At 56.7% G+C, this 26,120-nt stretch overlaps 1 protein-coding gene across 3 annotated transcripts in view; it reads right to left on the bottom strand.

The window, feature by feature from the left end:
* The window catches only part of ADCY1 (adenylate cyclase 1), a 101,898-nt gene that overhangs the window by 59,863 nt on the left and 15,915 nt on the right, over positions 1–26,120 (bottom strand). For all 3 annotated transcript variants that reach the window (XM_077850326.1, XM_077850328.1, XM_077850327.1), the window contains exons 2-4: positions 25,082–25,231; positions 14,853–14,971; positions 9,839–9,950 (exon numbers count right to left, since the gene is read on the bottom strand). In XM_077850326.1, coding sequence (XP_077706452.1) covers positions 9,839–9,950; positions 14,853–14,971; positions 25,082–25,231 — 381 coding nt within the window. The remainder of the gene's footprint in view (positions 1–9,838; positions 9,951–14,852; positions 14,972–25,081; positions 25,232–26,120) is intronic.

The raw sequence follows: 26,120 nt of genomic DNA, 5'->3' as shown, positions 1-26,120 counted from the left end.
GATGCATCCAGGCACAGCGGACGCCCACAATCCCAGGAACGCCCGGGACGGAGGGGCCAGACGGCGGCTCCGGGCGCCCATTCCTCAATCGGAAAGCACATCGGTGACAAAAGCCAAGCGGGCACCGTTTTTGAGGATCACCAATCAGCTGACGTGTGAACCTTCTCCGATGTAAAGAATCACGAGCCAATAAGTGCAGGAACAATGATGGGAAAAGTTCACCGCAGTGAATTGCCAAGCACCCCGCTTTCGGGGCAGCTGCCGTGGCCCCCTACGGGACGGGCGTCATGGGAAGCAGCCAGCAGGTGGGTCGCACGCACACAGGGACCACGGAAACCGCGAGCCTTGAACGAGCTGGGAGCTGGCCAAGGGCATGCCAGGGGACGAACGGGGAGACCGGCAGCACCCAGGAAGGCTCCCCAGCACAAAGGAACCAGGCGGGGCCCCAGCCCCAGGGGCCCGAGGGCTCAGGGCAGGTGGTGGGCAGGAGCTGCCCCGAGGCCTGTGTCCTGACAGACATCCGGGGGCCGCGACGACCAGTCCCGCTGTGTCCACGGCAGCCCAAGGGTCTGGAGCCCCCACCCCACCCCACGTGCTCTACTCGCCCTGCCGCCCAGGCCGGCCGCCAGATCACAGAGGAGGGGACACCGGAGCCAGGGTCCGTGATACCGACTGTCAGGCCCCTCGCCCGCCTCACCCTTCCTCTGTGGAAACCACGAGAAAGCCCCACCACGCTGCCCAGCCCCCTCTGCGCCCCGCACGCCGTGCCCTGCCCTGCCCTCTTCAGGGTCTGCGGGGCCGTGACCAGTGGCATGAGCTCCGTGCCATCGGCCAGCGCCCAACGTATATTAAACCCAGACACGTATCCCGCCTGGAACAAGGCTGCCAAGGAGAGAACGCCTGACATGACGAGCAGGTGCCACAGCCCAGAGAGACCCAGAGCTTCCACGCTGGCGGTCCACTGGGCAGGTGACAAAGGCATCGTGGCGGCCTTGTCGTTCTCGAGGGAAGGGCTGGGGCCCAGGCTGTGAGCACAAGGTGCGGTGACATCTAGAACCTGGGAGGAGAGCCGCCAGCCAGAGGGGCTACAGGGGTCAGGTGGGGCCGCTGGGTCCTCCCTGCCATCATGCATAGGTGAGTCCACGAGGCACATTCACCAGCCCCCGAGGGCACGGCTGGACCTCTCCCTGCAGCTTCTCCGAGCGTGTCCCCAGGAGCACGCAGGCACCCCCAGGTGAGCCGGGTGCCCCCCACCTTCCCGGGCGCCCACACCCCACAGCTCTGAGCTGCCCTGGACGAGGAGTGATCATCCCCTCCTGAAAAGAAGCTACATCTCTGCACCCAGAAGCAGGCGGGGCGGGGACGACCAGGCGAGTGACCCTGGGGGTTGGGACAGGGGCTGGGCTGTCCCCAGTGCATAGTCCCCCCAGGGGCCTGGGGTCCTCACTGGGACCCCAGTGAGGGTGCGGTGCACTGGGGACCGTGCACCAGAGCAGCCCCCCGGGTACCAAGCAGCAAGGACGGGGGATCGTGAACCAGGGCAGCCCCGGGGGACCACACACCGGAGCCCCCACGGCCGCCCGCGAGGGAGCGTGCCCGGGCTTCCACCCACGGGAAACGCCAGTGCCCGCATTCCACACACCACCTGCTGTTTCAGGGAAGTGTTTATTTCCTGCTCATTAAGGAAGAATTAAATCGGGCTCATCATAATGCAGGAAGCTCCGAAAATTAAAACTCAGCAAGAACCCCACGGCCCTGGGGCCCTCGTCCCCGCAGCCCACCCCTGACGGCTCGTGGCTGCGTGTGCACACGCTCTGCAGCCGGTTCGCGCCCCTGGCCGTCGTGCACACGCCTCCACCACATCAAGGCTCGCCCGGGGAGACTGTCCCCCAAGCCGAGGGTGGACGCCACCTGCACTGCCTCCTCCTCCCTCGGGACAGCCGGGCCCAGTCCTGACCACAACGCCCCATGCGGGCCCCTCCTGCGCGGGACACTCCAGGCGAGCCCCCGTGTGCCTCACAGCCCACCCGCGTGCAAGCCTGACAGCGCGGGCACAGCACGTCTGCGGAAAGGGCACTGCTCAGCCGGGGACGCAGCTGGCCGTCGCGCACACTCCCGGCCCGCAGCACGCTCGGGGAGGAGGCCACCTCCGGGCATGAGGCCACCGGGGCTCCTCATGTTCACCGGCCAGGAAGAAAAGGCGCCAGGAGACCCGAGGGCGCCACGGAGTCCTCGCGCTGCCTTCTGAGCCCAGGGGAAGCCTGGCGAGGAGGAGGGACGTGGGCACACACCGCAGTGAGCTCTGGCTCCCGGACTGGCTTCCACAGCCACACGCAGAGGAACCCCGGGCGCTGGAGACAGACACCCTCACCCTCACTGGTCCTCACGGTCACCTTCCGGCGGCTCCCGGGGGAGCACAGCCCCGCAGCTTCGGCCAGACTCTCCGCGTCCTCACCGCCCCATCTTCCCTCACAATCCCAACCAACATGCTCCCCGCGTCCCTATGCAGCAGGTCAGGGGGGCCAGGAAGGCTCCCCACTGCGTGTGCGGCGGGAACTGCGCAGACTGGCCAAGCCCGGGGCGGGGTCCCGAGGAGAGCCCCTGCGTGGACACCGTGCGCCCCGACAGGCAATGCCTCCCAGGCTCGTCCAAGCTCGCCGACTGCGCTGGACCCCACGCCAGCCGAGTCTGAGTGTGTACGCCCGCCGTGTGCCAGGCACAGGCCGCCTGGGGGCTGAGAGCCGACCAGAGTGCACCAAGCTCCGGCCGGGAACTCCTGGGGCGCAGCCCCGCGGGAGGATGGTCTCCAGTTGTCAGCCCCGAGGGGCGCGTGGGACCCAGGCCGCCTCCGCGGCCGGCACAGCCAGAGTCTGGGCCTCCCCACGGAGCCTGGACGCGCGTGGAGCGAAGTCTGCTTCTCCCAGCGGGGCTGCCCTCCCCACATCCAGAGAAGAGCCCTGTGGTCAGAGCAGATGTAAACCTAAAGTGGCTCAAGCAATAAATACTGTGTCCATCTGCGGTCCGCCGGGCACAAGGGTCAATAAACCTCTGGAGACCGTGGAGACCAAGCCAACACGCTCACCCTCGGGTCTCACTGCCCGCAGGGACCCTGGTAAGGCGGGGTGTGTCTGGGTGACCACATGCAGGCGCACTCACGGGGCTCCCGCGTCCTGCACACAGACGCGTCTCCTCGGAGCCGGGCTCAAGCAGATGGGACGTAGGTTTTAAACACACCCAACACCATCGGAGCACTAAAGAACAGAGGGTCGTCATCCTCAGCTGCCCGGCAGCGACCTCGACAGGGCGGATGGCAGTGTGGGGGGGGTTCATGCTGAAATTCCAGAGATGGAAACATAATCTCTGAGACGATGTGGTGCTGGACAGATGGGCGGACAGACGGACAGCAGGTCACACCTCGCCAGTCACCTGGACAGCTCAGCAGCACAAACCATCCGGAACGAAAGAAAAGGAAGAGGCCAAAATGAAAAAGGATCATCAGTGAGCTGTGGGATGTCAAGATCCACACACGGGTAAACCGGGGTCCCTGAAAGAAGGGGGGATGTGTGAGGAGCATTCGAGGGCTTTCTCCCCCAGATGATCAAACCATAAACCCACCGATGCAGGAAGCCCAAAATCCGTGAGGAAAACCTCATGGAGGCACATCAGAGTCAAACTGCTTGAAGCCGGCGATGAAGAGAAAACCTTAAAAGCAGTCAGAGGAAACAGACATCTTCCCCGTTGTGTACGAAGGACCAGAGCGGCGTCCTTGGACAGCACGACCCGATGACCCACAGTCCTGTAAGGAACGGGTGAAAAGAATTTCCAAAGATAAAGGCAAAATGAAGACCCTTCTCAGAAACACAGAGACGGCGCGGATTCCTCGCCGCTGGCTGCCCTCCTCCCTGCGGAGCACCCACACGCAGAGCCGCGGGCGACCCGCACAGGCTGGACCCCACCTTCCCTCTTCTAAAGGGAACGGCTCGTTTGCCCAAACGTAAATGGCAACAATGCAGAACAGAGTTTATAACACCAAGTGAAACACGCACAGCAGCAACCTCACACAGGCCAGGAAGGGAGGCGCGTGAGGAGGCGCGTCCGCAAGATCCTCGGACAACATCCAGGAACCTGCCGCAGACCCCGGAGCAGCCAGCCCAGTGCCAGAGCCAACGGTGCACACTCATGAGCCAACAGAGGTGCAAGGGCAGAGTCACAGAACGCGCCCCCTACACCCACAGAATGGCAGGAAAAGCAAAACCACGACACAGAACAGATGGGACAAACCAAACCCGGGCCGACGGCAAAGCACAGCAAACGCGGACAGTCAGATTCAAGGGAGAAAAGACAAACCCAGCCCGTTAGAGAAAAAGACATGAACCCCTTGGGGGAAAAAAGGGAGATGGAAAAGACATGCTTCCCGACAATAATCAAAGGAAAGCTGGAACGGCTATGCTCACACAGCACGTTAGGGCTCCAGGGAACGAGGGTCATTTCTTCATGAAAATAGAGTTAATTAGGGGAGTGTGGGTGGCTCAGTAGGTTGAGCATCCGACTCTTGGTTTTAGCTCTCCCTCTGCTCCTCTCCTGGCTCACACGCACACACACGCTCTGTCTCTAAACAAACAGAATGGGACTGCTGGGTGGCTCAGTGGTTGAGCGCCTGCCTTCGGCCCAGGGTGTGATCCCGTGGTCCCGGGATCGAGTCCCACATCCGGCTCCCTGCATGGAGCCTGCTTCTCCCTCTGCCTGTGTCTCTGCCTCTCTCTCTGTGTCTCTCATGAATCAATAACATCTTAAAAAAGTTAATTCATCAAGAGGACCTAAGAACCCTAAATGTTACAAATCAACTAGCAGAGCTTGAGAACACAGGGAGCAGACAGATCTCTAAGTATGTCGCAGACTCAATACCCCTCGATCAGGAACTGAGAAATCCAGGAGCCAGGACATAAGTAATGACGCAGAGTAAGAACGTGAGCAGCCCGTCCCCAGCCAGCCTCAGCGTGTGTACACAACACCCCAGAACACAAGGATGGCACAGAAGCACAGTGCATCTTGTTGCTCAGTTCCTGAGGAGACCGTGTTCTGAACCATGCACTTAAGAGGACTCAAATTTTTGATAAAATGTGTTCTCTGACCACAACAGAATTCAATGTGAACTCAAAAACAGAAAGACCTTTGAAAAAATCCCTCAAAAAACATATCTCTAAATAAGCCATGGGTGTAACCAAAATTAAAAGGGAAATTAGAAAGCATCTTGAACCGAGGGGAAACGAAGACACAGTGTCGGAGCAACATGGGGATGCCACCTTAGCCAGACACCCGCCTGGTCTGTGGCACCAACTCTGCACATTTGGAGGGGAAAGATCCTGATCAGCAGTCTCAGCTTCCATCTTCCCAAACAACAAAAACAAGAGTAAAAGAAAAACAAGGAAAGCACAAGAATCACAATAATAAAAAATCAGAGAAAAACAATAAAACAGAGAAATCAATGAAACCAAAAGCAAACTCTACAAAAATTGATAACATTGATAAACGTGCAGCCAGAATGATGGGGGAGAGAGGGAAGCACAAATTATCACAGTCAGAAAAGGAGGAGGTGATGTCACGGCTGCTTCTGCAAATATTAGAAAGCTAACAGGGAAATACCATAAACACGTTTATTCTAACAATCTCAGTGACTTAGCTCACATGGACAGATTCCTCGAAAGACTAAGAAACACAAAGCTCACTCCGATATATGGACATATGCATATCGTATATGGATATATCACAGACATATAAAAAAACCGATTCTAGGGAACCCGGGGTGGCTCAGCAGTTTAGCGCCTGCCATCGGCCCGGGGCGTGATCCCGGAGACCCAGGATCCAGTCCCACATCGGGCTCCCTGCATGGAGCCTGCTTCTCCCTCTGCCTGTGTCTTTGCCTCTGTCTGTGTGTGTGTGTGTGTGTGTGTGTGTGTCTCATGAATGAATAAATAAAATCTTTAAAAATATCCCTGATTTTATATATATATATATATATATATATATATATATATATATATATAATAGCCCTATTTTTAAAAATTGAACTTGTACATAAAAACTTCCAGGGGCGCCTGGGCAGCTCAGTCAGTTAAGCGTCTGCCTTCCACTCAGGTCGTCATCTCAAGGTGCTGGGAGGGAGCCCCCAGTTGGGCTCCCCGCTCAGTGGGGAGCCTGCTTCTCCCCTTCCAGCCTACTTGTGCTCTCTCGTGCTCTGTCTCTCTCAAATACATAAATTTTCTTAAGAATTGTTTAAAAGTTTCAGAAAGAAAATCTCCAGAAAGTGGAACAGGAGGAAACATGCCCAAACTCTTCCAGGAGACCAGCCTGACCAAGATTCCACATGAAGACGACGTAAGGAAAGAAAGCCATAGAACAGCATCCTTCAGAAACATAACAGGAAGACATCTAAAAAAAATTTTAGCCCACATGCACATACTCACACATGGACACCTGCACACATATACGTGAACAAGCGTGTCCATATGCACATGTGTGTGTGCACAACCGCATATGCACATGCTCTCATGTATGTATGCAATGCACTCGCGGATATCCATACACATGTGCATGCCCCCCACACACACACAGCTACATGGACGTGTCCCACCACGTCCCACTGCAGCCCACACAAGCACGTGTCCTAGTGAAAGAGCCAGGTAGTGAATAAAAAGGGATACATCTTGTACACCAGCAAACCTGACAACCTAGAAGAGATGAATAAATCCCTACAGACACTCAACCTACCAAGACCGAATCATAAAGAAACAGAAAATCTGCAGACATTTCTAGTACAGAGACTGAAGCAGTGATCAAAAGCCCCCAACACAGAAAAGCCCAGGACCGGATGGCTTCACTAGTGACCTCTAACAAACGTTTGAAGAAGATCACCAACACTTCTTAAGCTCTAAGAAAGCTCCCAAATTCACTCTGTGGGGCCAGCATTTCCCTGAACCCAAAACCACTGGACCTGACCAGAAAAGACAAGGATCTTTTACTAATACCAATACCCCCAATGATCACAGATGCAGAAATCCCCCCAAACAAAGATGAGCAAGCCACTTCCAACAGTACATTAAAGGGATTGGACACCACAACCAAGTGGGATTTGTTCCCAGGATGCTAGGATGGTTCGATACCCACAAATCGATCGATGTGATGCATCGCATTAACTGAAGAAAGGGTAGAAATACATGATCGTCTCAGCAGATGCAGAACAAGCATTTGACAGGATGCAACGTCCTTTCAGGATAAAAACTCCCAACACAGTAGGTGCACAGGGCACGTTTCCCGACACAGTGAGGGCCAGGGATGCCAAGCCCACGGCACACACCGGCCCCGACAGTGAGAACAGGAGAGCTTCCCCTGCAGGGTCAGGAGTGGACAGGGAGGCCACTCCCATCCAACAGCATAAGTCCCAGCCTCAGCAACCGGGCACGGAAAGAAAATCACACACTATCTCTCTCTGAAAATGGCTTAATATCTACAGAAAACACTAAAGATGCCACCAAGAACTTGTCAGAATAACTGAATTCAGCAAATTTTCAGGATGTGAAATTAACACGCAGAAATCTGTGGTGTTTCTGCACACAAACAATGAATGCTTGGAAAAGCGGAGAAAATAATTGTATTTACAACTGCATCAAAGGGAATAAAATACCCAGGAATAAATTCAACGAACAAAAACAGAAAGGCAAGTCTGATGACTTGAGAGGTGTTTGGAACATGTCCTGTCCCCAGAGCAGGCCCAGCAGATGTCCACCGCGTGAGCCCCGAGTGGGGTGCCGATGCAAAGGGATGGTGACACCGCAGCTGGGGTGCAAGTCCGGGAGACCCCGCCTGGGCCAGGGTGAGCCCGATGTATCCTGAGCTGATGAAGAAAGAAGGGGACAGGACAGCGAGCCCCCGCGTCACACATTTCATGCCGAGAACAAGACCCAGACCATGCATCCCGGGGACAGCCTCTCCGCCCTCCACCCTGCGGTCAGGGGAGGCCCACATCTGTAGCCCCACCCCGAGCAGAAGTGGGCCAGCCAGCACACCCCTCCCTCACTCTGGGGATGCCACGGTCCACACTGAGAAGTGGGCTGCACGCCGAGTCACGCGCCACGTAAGTAAACTGGCTGAAGCCAGGGAGAAGACATCTGCCAACCGTGTACCCGCGGAAGGACAAGCTAAGACTCTACAGACTCCTGTCATCCTAGGGGCGGGGGCTGTTGTAAGCAACCCAAGCAGGGGCGGGAGTTGGCGGTAGGCTGGTGGCACTGCTGACCACTGAGTCACTGAGGGAACACGTCCCCTCCGGGACCAGGAAAGACAGATCCGGACAGTGGGGGGAGGGCACACCCCTCACATCAGCAGCCTGTCCTCAGAGAGCCCCGGTGGCCAGTGAATCCTCATGCAGAAGCTTCCTCGTGCAGGGGCAGGGGAAAGGCGCAGGCCCCGGAAAGCTCAGAGCAGCACCCAGAAAGCCCCGGGCCACCCCAGCCTCGGACAAAACACACGTTCTGACCCTAATATGGGAGGCTGTGTCCGTGAGCCCCACATGCCACACGGAACCCGTCACCCTGACTCCTCCATCATGCTTCCCCAAAACCACAGGTGTCAGGTAGGGAGGAGGCCCTGGAAGCCCCGGAGGCCCCGGAGGCCGAGCCTCAGCTGCTCCCCAGGGCACGAGGCCAGCACCCCCGCACCCAGGCTGCCAGGGCACCTCATGGCCCGGCAGAGCCCGCAACGGACAGAGAGCCGACCCCCTCCTTTCATCCTCAGGAAAGACCCAGCAGCCTTCCCCACACGGGGTCCCGCAGAGCCCCGGCCCGGGATAGCAGCAGGTGCCCCAGGAGAAAGGCCTCCAGCGCCAGCCCAGTCCGAGCAAGCGGCGAACTCCCAACTGGGCGTCTCAAGATCCCGACCAGCCTCCAGGACACTCCGGGTGGAGGGCGGGGGGCAGCGTCCAAGGGCGGCATGCCGCCGCCCCCAAGGCCCAGTGCTCTCCTCCTGACTCGGTCCCAAAACTACAGCCAGGCACAGCCCGTGTGACAGCCACCCACTCCACCTGCGGGTCAAGGGCGAATGCTGGAGCCCAGCGCTCTGCAGCCCGCGGGGTACCCTCCCCCAGCCCTGCACGCACGTGGGACATCCTCAGGACTCCACTGTACGAGGCACGCTGGCCCGGGGACCGCTCCTCCCCCTCCCTCATCAAGGGGACATCCGTGCACTCTTTCTACCAAGTTCTTTCCCTGGGTGAAGAGTTCTCAGTCTGCGAACTCCCTCCCCCCAACCACCTGCCCAGGACCCCTCTGCGTCCAGAGGCAGGCTGGCCGGGCCGGTGGGCGGGGCTGTACGTCCCCGCGTCCCCCCACGTCCTTGTGGGGCAGGGGAGGCCAGCATCCAGGTCCAAGGACACCAGGCAGTCCGTTGCCTCCACACCAAGACACCAGGCAGTGAGCCAGGCCTGGGCTTGACTTCTGCGGGCCTTCACGTGACCTGCCCCAGGAAGCTCTTAAAATGCCAGCACTCTCCTGCCACAGCAAGGGGGCTCGGCATCGGCAGACGCCACCAACTGGCTGAGGTGACCTTCAGGGCAGGGCCTCCCCACCCAGCCATCACCCTCGGTCTGGGGCCAGCTCTGGGCGACCTGGCTGCGCTCGGGCAAGCGCCCTCTTTTGCACAAAGGAGTCGCTGGCGGTGATGCAGAAGCTGTGGGTGAGGACAGCCGGGCGGGGCCGACGCACTCGGCATCCGCTAGGTCGCACCTGCAACCCCGGAGCCCCAGAGGCTGCTCCAATGACACGCGAACATCGGGGGCTGCGCTTACCGTGGCCAGTTCATCAAACTTGCCGAAGAGCTCGTTGAGGAGCTTGACCAACTCCTGCGCGGTGCACTGTGACGCCAAGCCCGTGAAGCCCACGATGTCCGCGAAGAGGATGCTGCAAGAGAAACGCACCAGGCTGCCTACTCCATAGGTATGCGGTCCCCAGAGCGGCCTTACGAGCACCCCAAAATAAACCTCCCTGGTTATTCCTCCGGCCGGCCTGGGAAGGAAGGGCCTGTCCTGTTTGACAGGTGGCAGCAGCAGCGGCTGGGGAAGCAGGGGAGGCCCTTGCCACCATGGGGGGCGTCAGAGCTCCTGCTGACCCCCCAGGACACGGGCAGGGCACAGCTCCACAGCCACCAGACCTGCCCCCAGCCCCGGATGGCCCTCCTCAGGCCTTGCGGCCCCTGCAGGCTGACAGGTGACAGAGGGACAGCCCTGGAGCCCCGCTGCGAACCCCTGCGCCTCATGGACGGGCCACCTGGGTCCTGCAGTGGGACAGGGCCTCACCTCGCGGGACGGAAGCCTGCCACGTGAGCATCCACTTACTACGGGACGGGGCGGGTCTAAACAACGGCGCCTGCCACCCGCACAGCCTCCTCCCCAGACGCCACAGCGTGAGGCACACGGCGGCACCGAGCTGCCGTCACCGTCGTTTTTGCTGGATACTGAATTCCTGCCTGTTTCGTTCCACCTTGAACACGTCACCTCAGCCCCCACCTCCACCATCCCTGGTGAAAAATCCCACGCTGGTCTTGCTGGCCGTCACTTCTGTCCCACTCCTTTCCTAATCTCTGGCCCTTAGGGTTCAACGACCACGTGGGGGGCTCCGTGCGGGTCCTGACAGGGCTTCTGCAATGCGTACGTTACTGCTTTCCATGAAATTTCAGACCTTTTGAGTCCTATTTTTTCAAAGACTCACTCTCCTCCTTTCCTCTCCTCTGAGACTCATCCTGGGGGTGCTGTCGCACCAGCCGGCGTCCCTCGAGACCCCCAGCCTCTGTTCTCTCTCCATCCATCAGACTCCATGATCTCAGGTGGCTGTCTTCAAGTTCCCCGAGTCTTTCCACAACCTGCTCAGATCTGCTCAATGTGGAACCCCCACCCCGACCCTCTAGTGAACTTTTTATTTTGGTCACTGTATTTTTCAAAGCTGGAATTTCTGTTTGGTTGGTTTATTATAATTTCTACCTTTTTATTGGTATAGTCTACTTGATGAGAAGTATTTCTCATGCTCTCCTTTATTTAGACACAGTTTGTTCTTTGAGAGTATTTCAAACAGGTGATTTAGGGGCGCCTGGGTGACTCAGGGGGTCAAGCATCTGCCTTCGACTCAGGTCATGATCCCGGGATCATGGGATGGAGCCCTGTGCCCTGGGTCGGGCTCCCTGCTCAGCGGGGAGTCTGCTTCTCTCTCTCCTTCTGCCCCTCCCGCTGCTCATGTTCTCTCTCTTTCACTGTCTCAAATAAATAAATAAAATATTTAAAAATATATATATGTGACTTAAAGTTTTGTCTAGAAGTCCAATGTGTGGGCTCCCTCTGGGACTGCATTTTCATTCCCATGTGAGCTATACATTCACGCTTTCTTGCACACTTGCATATATTTTCACAGAAAATCAGATAATACACTGTGGCAACTCTGAAAATCAGAACACCTCCCCCCACCTCAGGATTGAAGTTGTTCTTGTTGCTGTTTGTGTTGTTATTTGTTCAGTGACTTTTCTGACAAACTCTGAAAAGTCTGTTTCCTCTCTCATGTGGGGCCATTAAAGTCTGTGGTTGGTTAAGCTAGTGGTCAGCTAATGACCAGACAGAAATTTCCTCCCATTCCTGAAGCCAGTAAGTCTCTCCGTCTTTGATGATGGGCACTCAGCCAGGCAGAATTCCAACGGTCTCAGTCTGCTCTTCCTGCTTGCACACATCCTCAAGGTCAGCCTCAAGACCTAAGGACAGCCCAGGGTCATCATGGTCTTTTCTGAACATGCACGTCGCCCGACCTGTGTGCGGGATCTTCTGATTCCCAGAAACATTCCCAGAGCCTTTCAAAGCACCTGACAGACATCTCATTCCCTAGTTTTAAGTTTTCAGTGCCCTGCTGCTTGCCTCAGCTGTTATCACTGCCTCTGACAGCTATGATGTTAAACACTTGCCACTGATTGTTCTTAACAAATGTCCCAGGGCAAAAGCTGTTCCAACTGAGTGTTGAGTCAGGTCAAATAAAGACAAGCCTATGAGGAAGGTTTCCCAGGGAATTCCCAGGCAGTCAAATGATGACAGTTCTCTGAGAATTTTTCAAAGCCCTGACCCCATTCTGTCCCCTCAGGTGGCTGTCAGTGGACAGGTTTTCACTGTATTAGCAGCTGCTGGTTTTCAACGCTATCATGGAGCTAAAGACAGTGAAACAGGGTAAGTTAGAACTCTACAAAGCTTGCTGTTTTTTACCAGGATCCAGCTGTTTTTCATAAATAAACATTCCTGGATTCTTGCAAGGCTTTGCTTAATTTCCAGTGTTCTGACAATGTTGACTCAGTTTTTGTCAGTATTGTCATTGCTTCTATGGAGTTGAGGATTTTCAGATGTCCTTACTCCACTGTTCCTGATGACATCAGCCTATTAGTTCTGAATGGTGTACTGACTCGGGATTCTAATCCTGGATGATGGGGAACCAGAGAGGGACTCTAACGAGGATGGTGAGGAAGACAGTGAGCTGATCACATCTGGGCTCTACAAAGCCACCTTTGACCCTGTTGAAGGGTGGCCAGGGGAGCCATGGTGGAGATGGTGCCATCAGGGACAGGGAGCTGGCCTCAGCTCCCTCTCCTATCTCAGCATCGTCACACCTGCACCTGCTGGGAATGAGGCATCTGCCGGGGGATGTGGGCGGAGATTTTTCACATCAGAGGGAAATGGTGACTTTTCACACCTGTGTCTGTTGTCCCAAGTCAGAAAAGAGGCGGGAGGCACATGGGCACCACACACCATGCTCACCTCCACCTGCTGCCCCAGGAAGTCCTTGACAGCTGATGCCTTCCCTGCTGTGTGCAGACACTCCACACCCCTCCCCCTGGGCACTCCCTGGATTGTTCTGGTGATCTGGTCTCATCAGGGGGCTGGGTCACTGTGCCATCTCCTTACCCACTGAGGAGAGGCAGTGGGTGAATGGGAAGTCTAGGTGGGTATCAGCATCAGCCAATCCCAGGCTGCCCCAGCCCCACCACTCACTGGCTCCACCTCCAAGTGGAGGTGACAGTGCCTGGGCTGCCTGGGCTGGAATGCTGGCCCCACACACTGGGGCCTTAACCCCATTGGGCTCAGTATCCTCCACAGGAGGACAGCACTAGTCCTCAGCAAGAGGCACAGCAGTGGAAGTGAGCATGCTCACCAGACAGCGGCTAGCCACACCAGCTCGCACACAGGGATGGCTGGGGCCCTGATGAGGAGGGGCCGGCGGCAGCAGCAGTCCTTCGCTCAGCCTAGACGGACAAGCACCAGCTTGTAGAGACTCAGTCCACAGCACTCAATACAAACAGAGGGAATTTTTATCCTGTTGTGTCCGCAAAGGCCCAGTGGCAGGTAGGCCTGACACCAACTAGAAGGACCAGCAAAGAATATCAGGGGTGGAGGGTGCTTCTGGGCCTCAACCACCATCACCAGCCTGATTGATGCTTACATAAAGGGAGATACTCAGCTAGTCTAAGAACTTTATTTTTTTAAGATTTTATTTATTTATTCATGAGAGACACAGAGAAAGAGAGAAGCAGAGACATAGGCAGAGGGAGAAGCAGGCTCCATGTGGGGACCCCAATGTAGGACTCGATCCCGGGACTCTGGGATCACGCCCTGAGCCATAGGCAGACGCTCAGCCTCTGAGCCACCCAGGCATCCCTAGTCTAAGTACTTTAAAAGGGAATATACGATGTAGTAGAATAAAATTCTTTGTGATAGGATTTGTAAAAACAAGCAAACCTCAGAGCGTGTCTGGGGCAAGCTGCTTTATCACCTGTAAAACGGGAACAATTCCTACCTCCTGGGGCTGCCATGAGAGGAACGGGGGAGGAAGAGGATGCCTACCCCAGGCCCTGGCACCAAGTGGAATATTGCTCAGCTGTTATCCTGACATGGGCCAAGATCCAGCTGAAATGCCACCACCCAAACCAGTTCAGAGACAGAGTGCCAACCCTCCCCAGCCCACGCAGGACATGGGAGGTGAGGAACAGAGGGAAAGAGCAGCTGTGACATCTATCACCCAAGAGGTCAACACCCCCCCTCCATGGGACCTGCTTCCAGGCCAGCAGGTGCTCACCTGGGCCTCCTGATGCACACCCGCTCCCTCCTCCCCTCACATCAAGGCCTTCCACCCCCACCTGCCCAAGGCCTCCCACCTCTGCCACTACCTGTGCCGCACACTTACTCCTCACCTCCTGCATCACCTCCACCTCCACCAGCACCTCCCATTTCCATCACCGTCACTTCCATTATCTCTTACCCTTACGCTCACCACCTCCTCCGCAACCTCCCACATCACCTCCCATCTCAATCACCTCCTCGCCAACCCCCACAGCCCCCATATCCATCACCTCCACTTCCATCACTTCCCACAATCGCCCTCACTGTCTCCATTATGCCCACCCCGGCAATCACCTCCACCACTTCAACATCCACCTCCTCCCCCTCCCTCCTCCTCCTCCTCCTCCTCCTCCTCCTCCTCCACCTCTTCCCCCTCCTCCACCTCCTTCTCTACCTCCTCTTTCTCCACCCCTTCCTCCCCCTCCTTCTCCACCTCCACTCCTCCCCCTCCTCCTCCATCTGTACTGCCTCCGCTCTACTCCTCCACCTCTTCCACCTCCTTCTCTACCTCCTCCTCCTTCTCTTCCACCTCTTCCCCTCCTCCTCCATCACTTCCACCACTTCCCCCTCCTCCTCCTCCTCCGCCGCCTCCACTGCCTCCATCTCCACCTCCATCATCTTCATCTGAGCTCCCCAAGGCCCAGCACCGAGGCCGCATCAGCCCTACCTCACATTGTCATGCCGCTGGATATAAATCTTGTGGAAAATCCTTTCGGGGGGCTTCAGGAAGTCCTCCTTCATCTCCATGGCAACATTCCGGGGCAGAAGGCTCATAAGCAGCCGCTCCTGGACAAGAGAGACAGGTCTGTGTGACGCAGCAGGACTCCCCTGCGAGTCCTCGATCACCCCCACCGAGGTGGTGCTGAGGAGCTGCCCTGCACAAGGGGCTGCAGACCCTCCTCACGGGCAGCAGGCGGCCTGGTGCTATAGACCCTGCCTGGCCCCCGGGCCCCTGCAGACTGTGCCCAGGCCTGCAGTGGCATTACACAGGAAACTCGCTCCCGGAGCACTGGCAAGGGGCCTGCATCACCTCCACGACACCCAGGCCACCACGGCAACCTTCACCCACCGTCCACCTACCCGCGTGCCCCTGCTTCACCGAGCAGAGGTCACAGGGAGGAAACGCCACCGGCCCCAACCAGGATGGCCAGGCCTCACTCCACATCCCACTGCCCAACACGGCCCCGAGAGGGACCTCCAGATGGGCCGTAAAACCCGCCCCTCTGGAAAAACGGGAGTCCAATGACCTCACAGAGATCGGTACACAACGTCGCATTTCCCTCCTCCCCCCACCCCAGTCCTATCTTCCGATTTCTTCCTTCTCTCTGGGAGTCAGGTGTTTTCTTCCCTCTCAGAGAATGGAATAAACATCTAGGCTTTTCCAGAGGTGCCCTGCCGCACAGGAGACTCCATCCCTCTCCCGGGGACTCAGTTTCCCCACCTGCTTCATTCTGCCTCTCTGCCTCCCAGGGATCCTCACCCGCCCCCAAGCCCCCTGGCCCGTGACCACAGCTGGCCACACCTGCATCTGAGGCCCTCCCCTCAGGGCCTCTCGCTCCCCTTCCCAGCCTGCTTCGGGAAGCAAAGAGATTACATTGAAATCCCAGTAGACTGAGGAAGGAAGCCTGCTCAGAAGAGCAAACACGGCAGAGACTGGGCAAGAGAAGCCGCTCCCTCACTCCATACCTCCAGCCCCAGGCTCTGCTCCGGGCCCCCTGCCCTCAGCTGCAGCCTGTCTCATCAACGCAGCAGCTCTAGTGAAGCCCTCGACCCCTGACATCCCCCAGCCCACAGCAGGCATCGGGTGACCTCCTGGACCACAGCCCCATTCCGTGAGGCCACGTCCCACGTGATGACCTCAGGAGGACGATGAGAGCGGCACAGTGACAAGAGTCCCCCGGAGCCCAGGGGGCCTCTGGGCGATGGCCTGGGAGGCCTGGGGCAGGGGTGTGAGGGCTTCACCCGTCTGCTCTGGATTCCACAGAGCATGTCACAGGCCTAACACATGGAGGCCACACCCCTCAGGAGCTTCCCCAGGTCATGCGTCTCCACGTAAACCGCAGAGGGGAAGGCCAGCCAAGCACCGCTAGATGCTGCATGGAGCCAAGCAGACAGACGGGGCCAACCTGAGTCCCGGACCATGTGGCCCGAGCAAGGCCTGGCTCTGCCCTGAGACCCATGCCCACGGCGGCCAAATGGACAGACTGCAATGTCGCGGCAGGACTTCACGCTACTGCCATGGCCTGTGACCACTCTCAGCGCTGGGACCCCTGGGAGAGAGGCTCTGAGCGCTGGCGAGCACACGGACGCCATGCATGGACACGTCCAGGCTGACATGTGAGGGGCAGCCCCAGCACACGGGGTGTGGGAGCTGCTGTGTGACTGGTGCCTGGCCAGCAGACGCCGACCCCTTCCTTGGCTGGGGGGCCTCTGGGGCGAGGCTGAGACACAGGCAGAGGGTGCCAGACTGTGAGGGCAGTGGAGGGAGCTTGGGCAGGGCCTCACCCAAGCCACCTCGCGGACAGGCCAAGGGCAGCATCAGCAACATGCACACACCTGGAAGCTGCTGGAAATGCCTCAAGGCACAAGGCCAGGACACTACAGAATGCTGCCGCAGAACACACATGGGGCTTCACGCTCTCCTGGGAAGACCCAGCGTCACAGGGCCCCACGACCCTGGGCCGCCTGGGCTGCCGAGCTACGGTTAGGGGCTTGGGGGTGGCTCCTGCACCAGTGTGCCCTGCACGGAGGGTCCCTGGAGAAGTGCACGGTGGCCTGGCCTTGCATCGCACCTCTGCCCTGTCTGAATTCCATCACACCAGACAGGGAGACAGGTGCACAGCATCCTCAGCAGGTGCTCTGTGAGGGGATCATTGCCCCCCAGACCCTGCTCCCCCTTTGCCTGCCACACCTCCAATTCCCACTGCTCAGGGCTCAGGTCTTAAATCCCTCACCTGCACCTACAAATACGCTATATCAGATCAAACAAGGGAGGCTGCCCCCCACACCCGCCATGCCCAGCACACCCTCCTCCCCGTTCAGTATTCTCCTAATGCCCTGGAACCCCTCCCTCTCCAAGGACCCCAGCTGAGGGCACACCTCCAGGACCTGGTCTCTCCATCCCATCAGTTGCCCTGCACCGTGGAGTTAGGACAGGGAAACTGAGTCAGCCACAGACCACAGGAGAGCACCACGCTGGGAATGCTGGGCAGTGGCATCTGGTGCTGGAAGTGAGGCCAGGGCAGAGCTGGCCGCTGTTCCCACATCCCTTCGTTACCACTAGCACAACCGTCTAGCCCCTTACTTTCATCTGGGGCTCAGAGACCTAAGATAAACACCCCGTTATCCAGCCTGCTCTTGCAGCTAGATGTGGCCCAGGAGACAGGGGGTGAAAGGTTACATGAGAGCTTCTGGAATGGCTCTTAAAGACGGCCTGTTCTTCCTTTTGTCCCTCTGTTGCTGGGGACATGGTCTTGATGTCCAGCCCTCTACCTACCATCTTGATTCACGAGGACGAGGGCCACACTCCAGCAGTGGCAGACCAGTGAAGAGATGGAGACTGGGCTGGAAGGGCTGCATGGATCAGCCCTGCCACCTCAGCCATAAAGAGGCTCCCTGGAACCCACACATGAGGGGGAAAGAGTGCTCACACTTGCATAAGTCACTGTCACATGAAATTCCTAAGGACAGGCTGTGGCTGCCCTTCTGACCAGGGGCTCAGCATCAGCTGCACCCACGAGATTAGGGATGGCACATAAAGCCGACACACATAACCAAGAGTAAAAGCACACAACTTCCCCATAGGGAGCAAAGCGCCATCTGGCAAGATCAAGCACCCATCCCCGATTAAAAACAGCAAAACCTGGAACAAAGTAGTTTTCTGACATCATAAAGATATTACCTGCAATCCACGTCCAATCTCAGACCCAGCCCGAAAGCCCCAAGCAGCAGTAAACACTGCATCAGGAGCCGACAAGCCTGATGTGTTCTGACCAGCAAAATGAAACACAAATCCAGAAATCCAAAAGACAAACTCATGAACGTGGATCCTACAAAGTCTCCCAGCGTCCTACAAACACCAAAACGTGACTTAAGATAAATGTATTAGGGACGCCTGGGTGGCTCAGTGGTTGAGCATCTGTCTTCCACCTGGGCTGTGACCCTGGGGTCCTGGGATCGAGTCCTGCATCAGGCGGGCTCCCTGCAGGGAGTCTGCTTCTCCCTCTGCCTCTGTCTCTGCCTCTCTCTGTGTCTCTCATGAATAAATACATAAATAAAATCTTTAAAAAAAAAAGAAAATCATGCAGCACATGAGAAGCAGAACAATCTCAACAAATGAATAAAGACAATCAATAGACAGCAACAGCACGATTAACAGAATAATCACCATACCTAACGAGATTTTAAAGCAGCTATTGTAAGAATCATTCGATAAACAGCCACAAACACACCTGAAAAAAATGAAAGAAGAGAAAGGAACTCCAGCAAAGAGATAAAAGATACAAAAGAGACTCAAATACAAATGTTGGAGCTGAAAAAAAAATAATGAAATAAAAGGCTCGACAGGTGGCAGAGAACAGAGGAGAGCCTAGTGACCTTGCAGGCGGAATGACAGAGATTGCCCACACGGTTCGAATTACCGCAGATTTCTCATCGGGGATCGTGGAGGCCATGAGACGGTGGCCGGCTTCTCAAGTGCAAGAGAAAAGAACTGTCTACCCAGAGCCCTTCGGGAATGAAAGAAATCAAGAGGGAAAAGTAGGAGGCCTTGTCACCAACAGACCTGCCCCAAGACAAAGACCTGTAACCAGAAAGAAAAGGAGAAAAGGAAGCATCTGGGCATAGGGGAGGAAGAAATGACATAACACAAGCAAAAATATCCATGAATAAAACTGACTTCCCTTCTCCGCTACGTGCTGGTTGACGCAAGCCGTACAGCACTGCCTGTATGCAATGAAATATTTCAAATGTATGCAGAAAAATATTTAAGACCGCGTTGTCGCAGGTGAGGCTGAAGGCCACGGAGGTGGGGTTTCTGCACTTCGCCCTACCCGGTAACATGTCGACAACAGTAGAATGTGACATTACGTGTCTTTAGTATAAAACCTCAAGCAGCACTGAGAAAGACACGCACTCATGGGCACAATGATATATCAAAGCTGAATTCTAAAAACGCGTTCGACTAACACAGAGGAAAGCAGGAAAAAGAAACAAAACATAAAATGACAAGTGGATGCTCTGACATAATAATTACATGAAAGAGAAGTGTTCTAAACATACAAAAGACAGACATCGGCAGACTGATTTTTAACAAGTATGACCCAGGGACGCCCGGGTGGCTCAGCGGTGGAGCATCTGCCTTTGGCTCAGGGCGTGATCCCGGGGTCCTGGGATCGAGTCTCGCATCGGGCTCCCCACGGGGAGCCTGCTTCTCCCTCTGCCTGTGTCTCTGCATCGGTGTGTGTGTGTCTCTCATGAATAAACTCTTTTTTAAAAAAAATTTTAAGAAGAAAAATAAATAATAGAAAATCTGGACAAAGATTAGCAATGATACAGAGCACTCGAGAAGACCATCAGCCAACAGTATGTCAACAACAGGTATAAAACACCTCGCCCAAGAAGTGCAGAAAACACGTTGTCTTCAAGCACCCATAGAACTCACACCAAGACAGGCCATATCCTGGACCATGACACGAACTTCAGCGTACTTACAAGAATTCAAATTCTAGAGCATGGTCTTTGAAAATCATGGACTCAAACTAAAAATCGGTAGCAGAAAACAGCAGAAAAATCTCCAAATATTGAGAAACTAAGCAAAAGGATTCTAAGCAATCCAGGAGTCGAAAGGAGATGTCAAAGGAAAGTTTTAAAAATACACAGAACCGAATGAGAGTGAGAATACCACACACCAATATCGGTGGAGCGCAGCTCTGAAAGGGAAATTTATGAGACTACTTGCTCATACTAAAAAAGAGAAAGTTGTCAAATAAATAATCTAAGCTTCCATTTAAAGAATCTGGAAAAAGAAGAACAAAGTAAAGCAAATTTAGAGGAGGGAATAGCATAATAAATACAAGAAAAAAATCAAAGAAACTGAAAACAGGAAAAAAAAAACAAAATCAACGAAACAAAAATGTGATCCTTTAAATATAGCAGTAAAATACGCAAACCTCTAGCAAAATGAGTGAGAGAGAGACTGATATGACATAATTAACAAAATCAGGAAGGAAACGTTATCATTACAGACCCTGCAGAAACCGAAAAGATAAAGGGAACAGTAATAACACTTCACACATGAATTTGACCATTTCAAAGATACGGACAAGCTTCTCAGAGAAGCACAAGCCACTACAACTCACGCAGTAAGATATAAATACTGTGAATAAAACATCTGAATAGTTCTGCAACCTATTAAGTAAACTGAATTCTTAATTTTAAAATTCATATACCAATAAAAAATAAAGAAATGAAAAGAATAAAATTCATATAGAAGAAATCTCCAGATCCTGATGGTTTTACTAAACATGCCTGCCAAGCAGTGAAGAAAATTTAACACCAATTCTACCTAAAATTTTCCAGAAAATATCAGTTTTAGCAAGATTTTTCTAGATGTATCTCCTCATGTGAGTAAAGCAAAAGCAAAAATAAATTATTGGGGCTGTACCAAATAAAAAGCTTTTACACGGCAAAGGAAATAATTAACAAAATGAAAAAGAAATGAAACCTACTGAATGGGAGAAGGTATCTGCAAATGGTAGATTCAATAAGCGGTTAGTATCCAAGATATATAGAGAACCTAGACAACTCCACATCGGAAACCCAAATTATGCAACTAAAAAACGGGCAGAAAATCTGAATATACATTTCTCAAAAAAAGACATCCAGATGGCCAACAGGTGCTTGAAAAGATGCTCAACATCATTAATCCTCTGGGGAATGCAAATCAAAACCACGAGATACCACCTTACCCCAAGGGAACACCCCCCAACTCCTTAAATGAAGTCAATATTATCTGATACCAAAACTGGATCAAGACAAAAAGTAAACTTTGTCAGGGAGATCCCTGGGTGGCCCAGCGGTTTAGTGCCTGCCTTTGGCCCAGGGCGGGATCCTGGACACCCGGGATCGAGTCCTCCGTCGGGCTCCCTGCATGGAGCCTGCTTCTCCCTCTGCCTGGGTCTCTGCCTCTTTCTCTCTCTCATGACTAAATAAATAAGATTTAAGAAAAAGAAAAGAAAAAGAAGACTTTGTCAGCTCTGCTTCCACGGTGTCCAGGCAATCATGGGGATGACAACACACGGGGTAGCGGCAGCCCCTGCAGAGCCCCACACGTGGCACATGGATGCGCCAAGGCGTCCAGACAAAACCCGCTCCCCGCTCAGCGCCAGGAAGGGCCTGGGGGTGACCGCCCAGGAGCACAGCGCCGGGAGCAGGGGCCACTCCCCACGTGTGTGCGACCTGCACGTCGGCGACTCTGGAGAGTCACCCTGCGCCCACATCCCCGGGACAAGCGGGAGCGGGAATGGCACCTTCCCCGGACGCCCACACGGCTCAGGGGTGACCACGGGCCCGGAGACGACGGTCACTGCTAAGTCAACATTTGGGTGGCCACGGGCTTTCCGAGCCCTCTATTTGCTTCTCGAACCAGTTTCGATCCTGGAAACTGTGCGGGAACTGGTGCATCTCGGAGTTTTCAAATCTCCTGCTAGTGACGAATCCTGAGTGTTTCCCTTGTGTCTGCTTTTAGCACGGCTCTATCTGCCGCCGAGCCTTCCGTCCCTAACACCCGCCCTATGCCCATTCTTTCTTCTTGATCAGCTGCTCTAAGGCTTTCCCGTTTCGAAGACCTAAGGTTGGACGTCTTTGTTCTGGAAGCGAAAGACCCTCCAAGTCCCTTTGGAGTATCTGACCCCCGGGGCCGCAAGCCCTCGCCGTGTGCCAAGCCTACTCCTGTGTGACAGACCCGACCCCCAGGCCCCAACAGAGAAGACATGGCAGGTCAAAGTCCGGACTCGCCCGCTCTGGGCCAGCCAGAGATGCATGGACGTGACCCTCACCCTCCTGTTCCAAAAGCACCGTGTGAACCACCAAGAGAAATGACGGAAATGTCTGAAATATGGAACTATTGAATGTTTACACCGAGAGAAGCAAGGCGAGAGAAACACACGTGGGGACACAGGGACCACCCCGGAGGAGACACCGGCCTCTCCACGGTGAGCGGCCCGTTGGCACCCACGGGGCCAGAGCGTGGGCCAGGAGGGGTCAAACACATACGCCACAAAGAAATACGAAGGGCAACCGTGTGGAGAGGCCGTCCCGCGTCAGTGAGGGCCAGGAGGCGCAGCAAGGCCCGCCAGGGAGTGGAGGATGGACAAAGAAGACCAGACTCCTCTCCGGGACGCACGCCGGGCCCCCGACCACCAGGCCCGCCTCAGCCGGCCCCCCATGGACTGGCGGGCCCCGGGGCCCCGCTCAGAGGCCACCGCTACCGGAGCCACGCGCGATCGCGGATAACTTCAAAGGAGAACATGGAACACGGCGTAACCGGGAGACCCCCCCCGGAGCCGGGGCGAGGCGCGAAGTCGCACCTGCTCTCCCGACAACACAGCTGAGGCCTGCTCCCAGGCGATGAACCGGGATGAACTCCTCCTCGGGAGGAGTCACGTTTTCAAAACACGGCGTCTAAACGTCGGTGCCGAGAACACAAAGTCCCGCGCGCACGCCGGGGAGGAAGGCACAGCGGCCTCAAGCTACATTCAAAGCACCGGTGGATCCGTCCGTGGGAAAATGCAGAAAATCTAAATATCCGGACCCAGAGTGACAACACGGTAACAGCAGTCACCGGGCTGACGGGTCGGGGTGACATCTGCCATCTTGCAGAGTTGCTGCGCCCACACGCCGGCCCTGAGCCTCCCGGTGTCTGGGCTCCCCCCTCTGTGGGATGAGCCCTTGCTGGCGGAGCTGACACGAGCACGCAGAGTGGCCCCGTGACGGCAGGAGTGCGTGTGACCGCTCGCCCCTGGGGCCGGGGCCGGGGGTGCGGTTAGAGCGCAGGCCTGGGAGTCTGCATGCACGTGCGGTCCACGCCGCGGCCACCACTGCAGCATCGCTCGCGGCCGACCCCAAGCTCGGGGACCCAACAGGCCCAGAGCCTCACGTGGTCGTCGGGAAAGGCAGCCACGGGAAGAGCAGAGATGAAGACAGACACACACCGAGCACGGAAAGAAAGACATCCGAAAGGAAACGCAGAGGAGATGGAAGACAGGAGGAAGAGCAAAGGGAAACTCAGAAGAGAAAGACGCAGCGGCGGCCCCCAAACGTTGCTTCTTCAAGGATGTCGGGGAGGCATCCAAGGGGGGTCCCCGTGCTGCGCGTGCAAGCGTCTCAAAAACAGCCAAGAGACCCTCAGTTGGCGGGGCTGATGTCGCAGGAGACGCTCAGGGACCAGCCCCGGGGACTCCGGATCGTACGCACGTGTGTGCCTGCATGCACACACACACTCAGCCACACACACGTCTGCACACACGCGCACACACTTACACTCACATCCACACACACATCCACACATGTGCAGTTACGCACACATCCACACATATATGCACACACCCGACGTTTGCATGCATATGTTCACGTATCCCCACATACATGTACGCACATGCACACACTCACGTACAGACACTGGCATGCACAGAGTCCACACGAATGCAAATCCACACGCGTAGACACACACAGACATGGACACTTGCACACATGCTCCACATAGACACATACACGTGTGTACAGACACAAATGCACGCGTTTCCACACATGTGGCCCACACACATGCATACCACGCATGTGCACGTACGTATACACGCAGACGTGGATCTCCCACAGACAAGTCCATCCAGATACGCACACACAATCTAAGCATACGTACGTCATCTGCTTCTAAACCACAACCTACCTTCACCGTAAACACTAGGTATCGTTATAGTATCTATAAATAAACACACGCGTGTGCATGTTTTAGAAGGACAGCCCGTACCCCACGCCCTGCGTCTGCCATAGAGTGGGCTCTCACGTACGGAGCAATCCCACCCGCCACCCCACAGAAACAAGGCTCAGCACCGACGCTGCGGGGAAGCCTCGCCGGGGGCTCCCAGCCCACCCGGCACCCCTGACGGGGATGAGCCCGGGGACTCCAGGCAGTGTGCACCGGTCCGGCTCGCCGTCTAGGTGGGGGTGGGTGGTCCCGCGGCCCCAGGAGGCTGTGGCAGGGGCCGGGCAGGGGGCCCCCCAGGTTCACAGCCGAGCTGCTGGCCAGGGTTACCGTGACAACCACTGTCATGGGGACACCCTCGGGTCTGCAGAGCTTTAGCCTCTGGCCGGCGGGTCAGGGCCCACCACACCTGCGCCAGGGCCGGTCAGGACCTGCCTCACCACCCCCCCACCACCCCGGCTCCAAGGGAGTGGATTCCAGCTGGATCCCACCCAACCTCCCCCCCACAGGTGAAACCCCCGCCCTCCGTGCCGGCCTTGGAGCAGCCCCTGCAGGGCAACAAACCCACGGGGCGAGCTCTGCAGCTCGCCCTGCCCCCTCCCAGCCCTACAGTGTCACCTGGGCACACCGTCTGACCAACTGGGAGACTGACGCTGGGGCCACAGAAGGTGGCAGGTCCTCCCCCTCCACGTCTACGGAGTCCCCACTGCCGCTGCCCTGTCTCCTCTTCCTGAGGCCCCTGAGCATCTCCACCCCGAGCTCCGTGCTCCCCGCTGGGTGCTCCCGGCCCTGCACCCCGGGCCCACACTCCGCTGTCTGCACCCCCCACACGGCCCCATGCCCCCAGCTGTGCTCCCCACCCTGTGTCCCCCGCTGGCCCCGTGGCCCTGCAGGTGAGAGCCCCCCGCGCCCACCTGCTTCTCATTCTCGTCCTCCAGCCTCAGCCGGTCTTCAATGTAGCTGCGGGCCTGCAGGAAGGCTTTCCTTTGGGAGCGCTCGGCCAGGACCCTCACGAAGACCCCGTACATGTTCACGCTGAGGAAAAGCAGGGCGTTGGCTCCGAGCTGGAAGGGAGAGAGCACAGGGCACCTTACACGGGGGGCGCGAGCTCGGCGGGGCTCCTCAGCCTCCACACCCAGCCCGTGTCCCCACTGGACTGCCCAGGTGGCCGCGGGTGCCGGCGAGGCTGCTTCCCGGACCAGGAGCCGGGGCGGCAGGTGCACCCCTCGTCCCGAGTGGGCTGCTTCACGCGGTGGCAGCACAGCACGCAGGGAGCTCTCCATCCCGGAGCCAGGCTCACCTGCCGCGCTCTCCTCCCGGCACCGGGACGGCATCCCCTACACGCCGCGCAGCCAGAAAACCGCTGTCCCGCGAGCATCCCCGGGAGCCGCCCGAGTCCCCGTGTGACCCGCTCCCCGCCCTGTGACCGGCCCGGCCATGCTGCTGCGACCCTGGTCATCTCCAGCCCCAGGAGCCCACCGCTGCGCCCTCGCTGGAGCGCTCCTAGCCTGAAGCAGGCTTACAGCGCCGGGGAGGTGCTTCTGTGGTGCCTGCAACAGCCTCCCACCGGGCCCAGGGGCAGCAGGGGCGGCGCGGCCGTCGGGGGCCCGTGCCGCGTCCTGGGGCGTCCACTCAGGCCACCTGCTCAGCCGGGGCTCAGCTCGTGCCAGTTGTTCCTGAAGCCACGAGTCAGGGGAGGCGGGCAGCGCAGGTGCGGGAGGCCACGGACGGGGTTCTGCAGGGTCAAGGTGCTTCACATGCCCCAGGCGCCGTCATGGGCGCCTTTCCACCCCCACACGCTGACAGGTCCCTGCGCAGAGCACACGTCTTTTCCGGGCCGACACACGACCTGTCTGGCCTCTCTGTGCCCCCGCCCGGCCTCGACCGCACGTGTGGCAGCAAGGGGACCGGCGAGCCACGCGCCCTCCCAGCCCGGCGCCCCACAGCCCCCAT

Source organism: Canis aureus, chromosome 15 (genome assembly GCF_053574225.1).
Source record: "Canis aureus isolate CA01 chromosome 15, VMU_Caureus_v.1.0, whole genome shotgun sequence".
NCBI classification, from domain to species: domain Eukaryota; kingdom Metazoa; phylum Chordata; class Mammalia; order Carnivora; family Canidae; genus Canis; species Canis aureus.
This window is presented reverse-complemented; position numbering and strand designations above follow the sequence as displayed.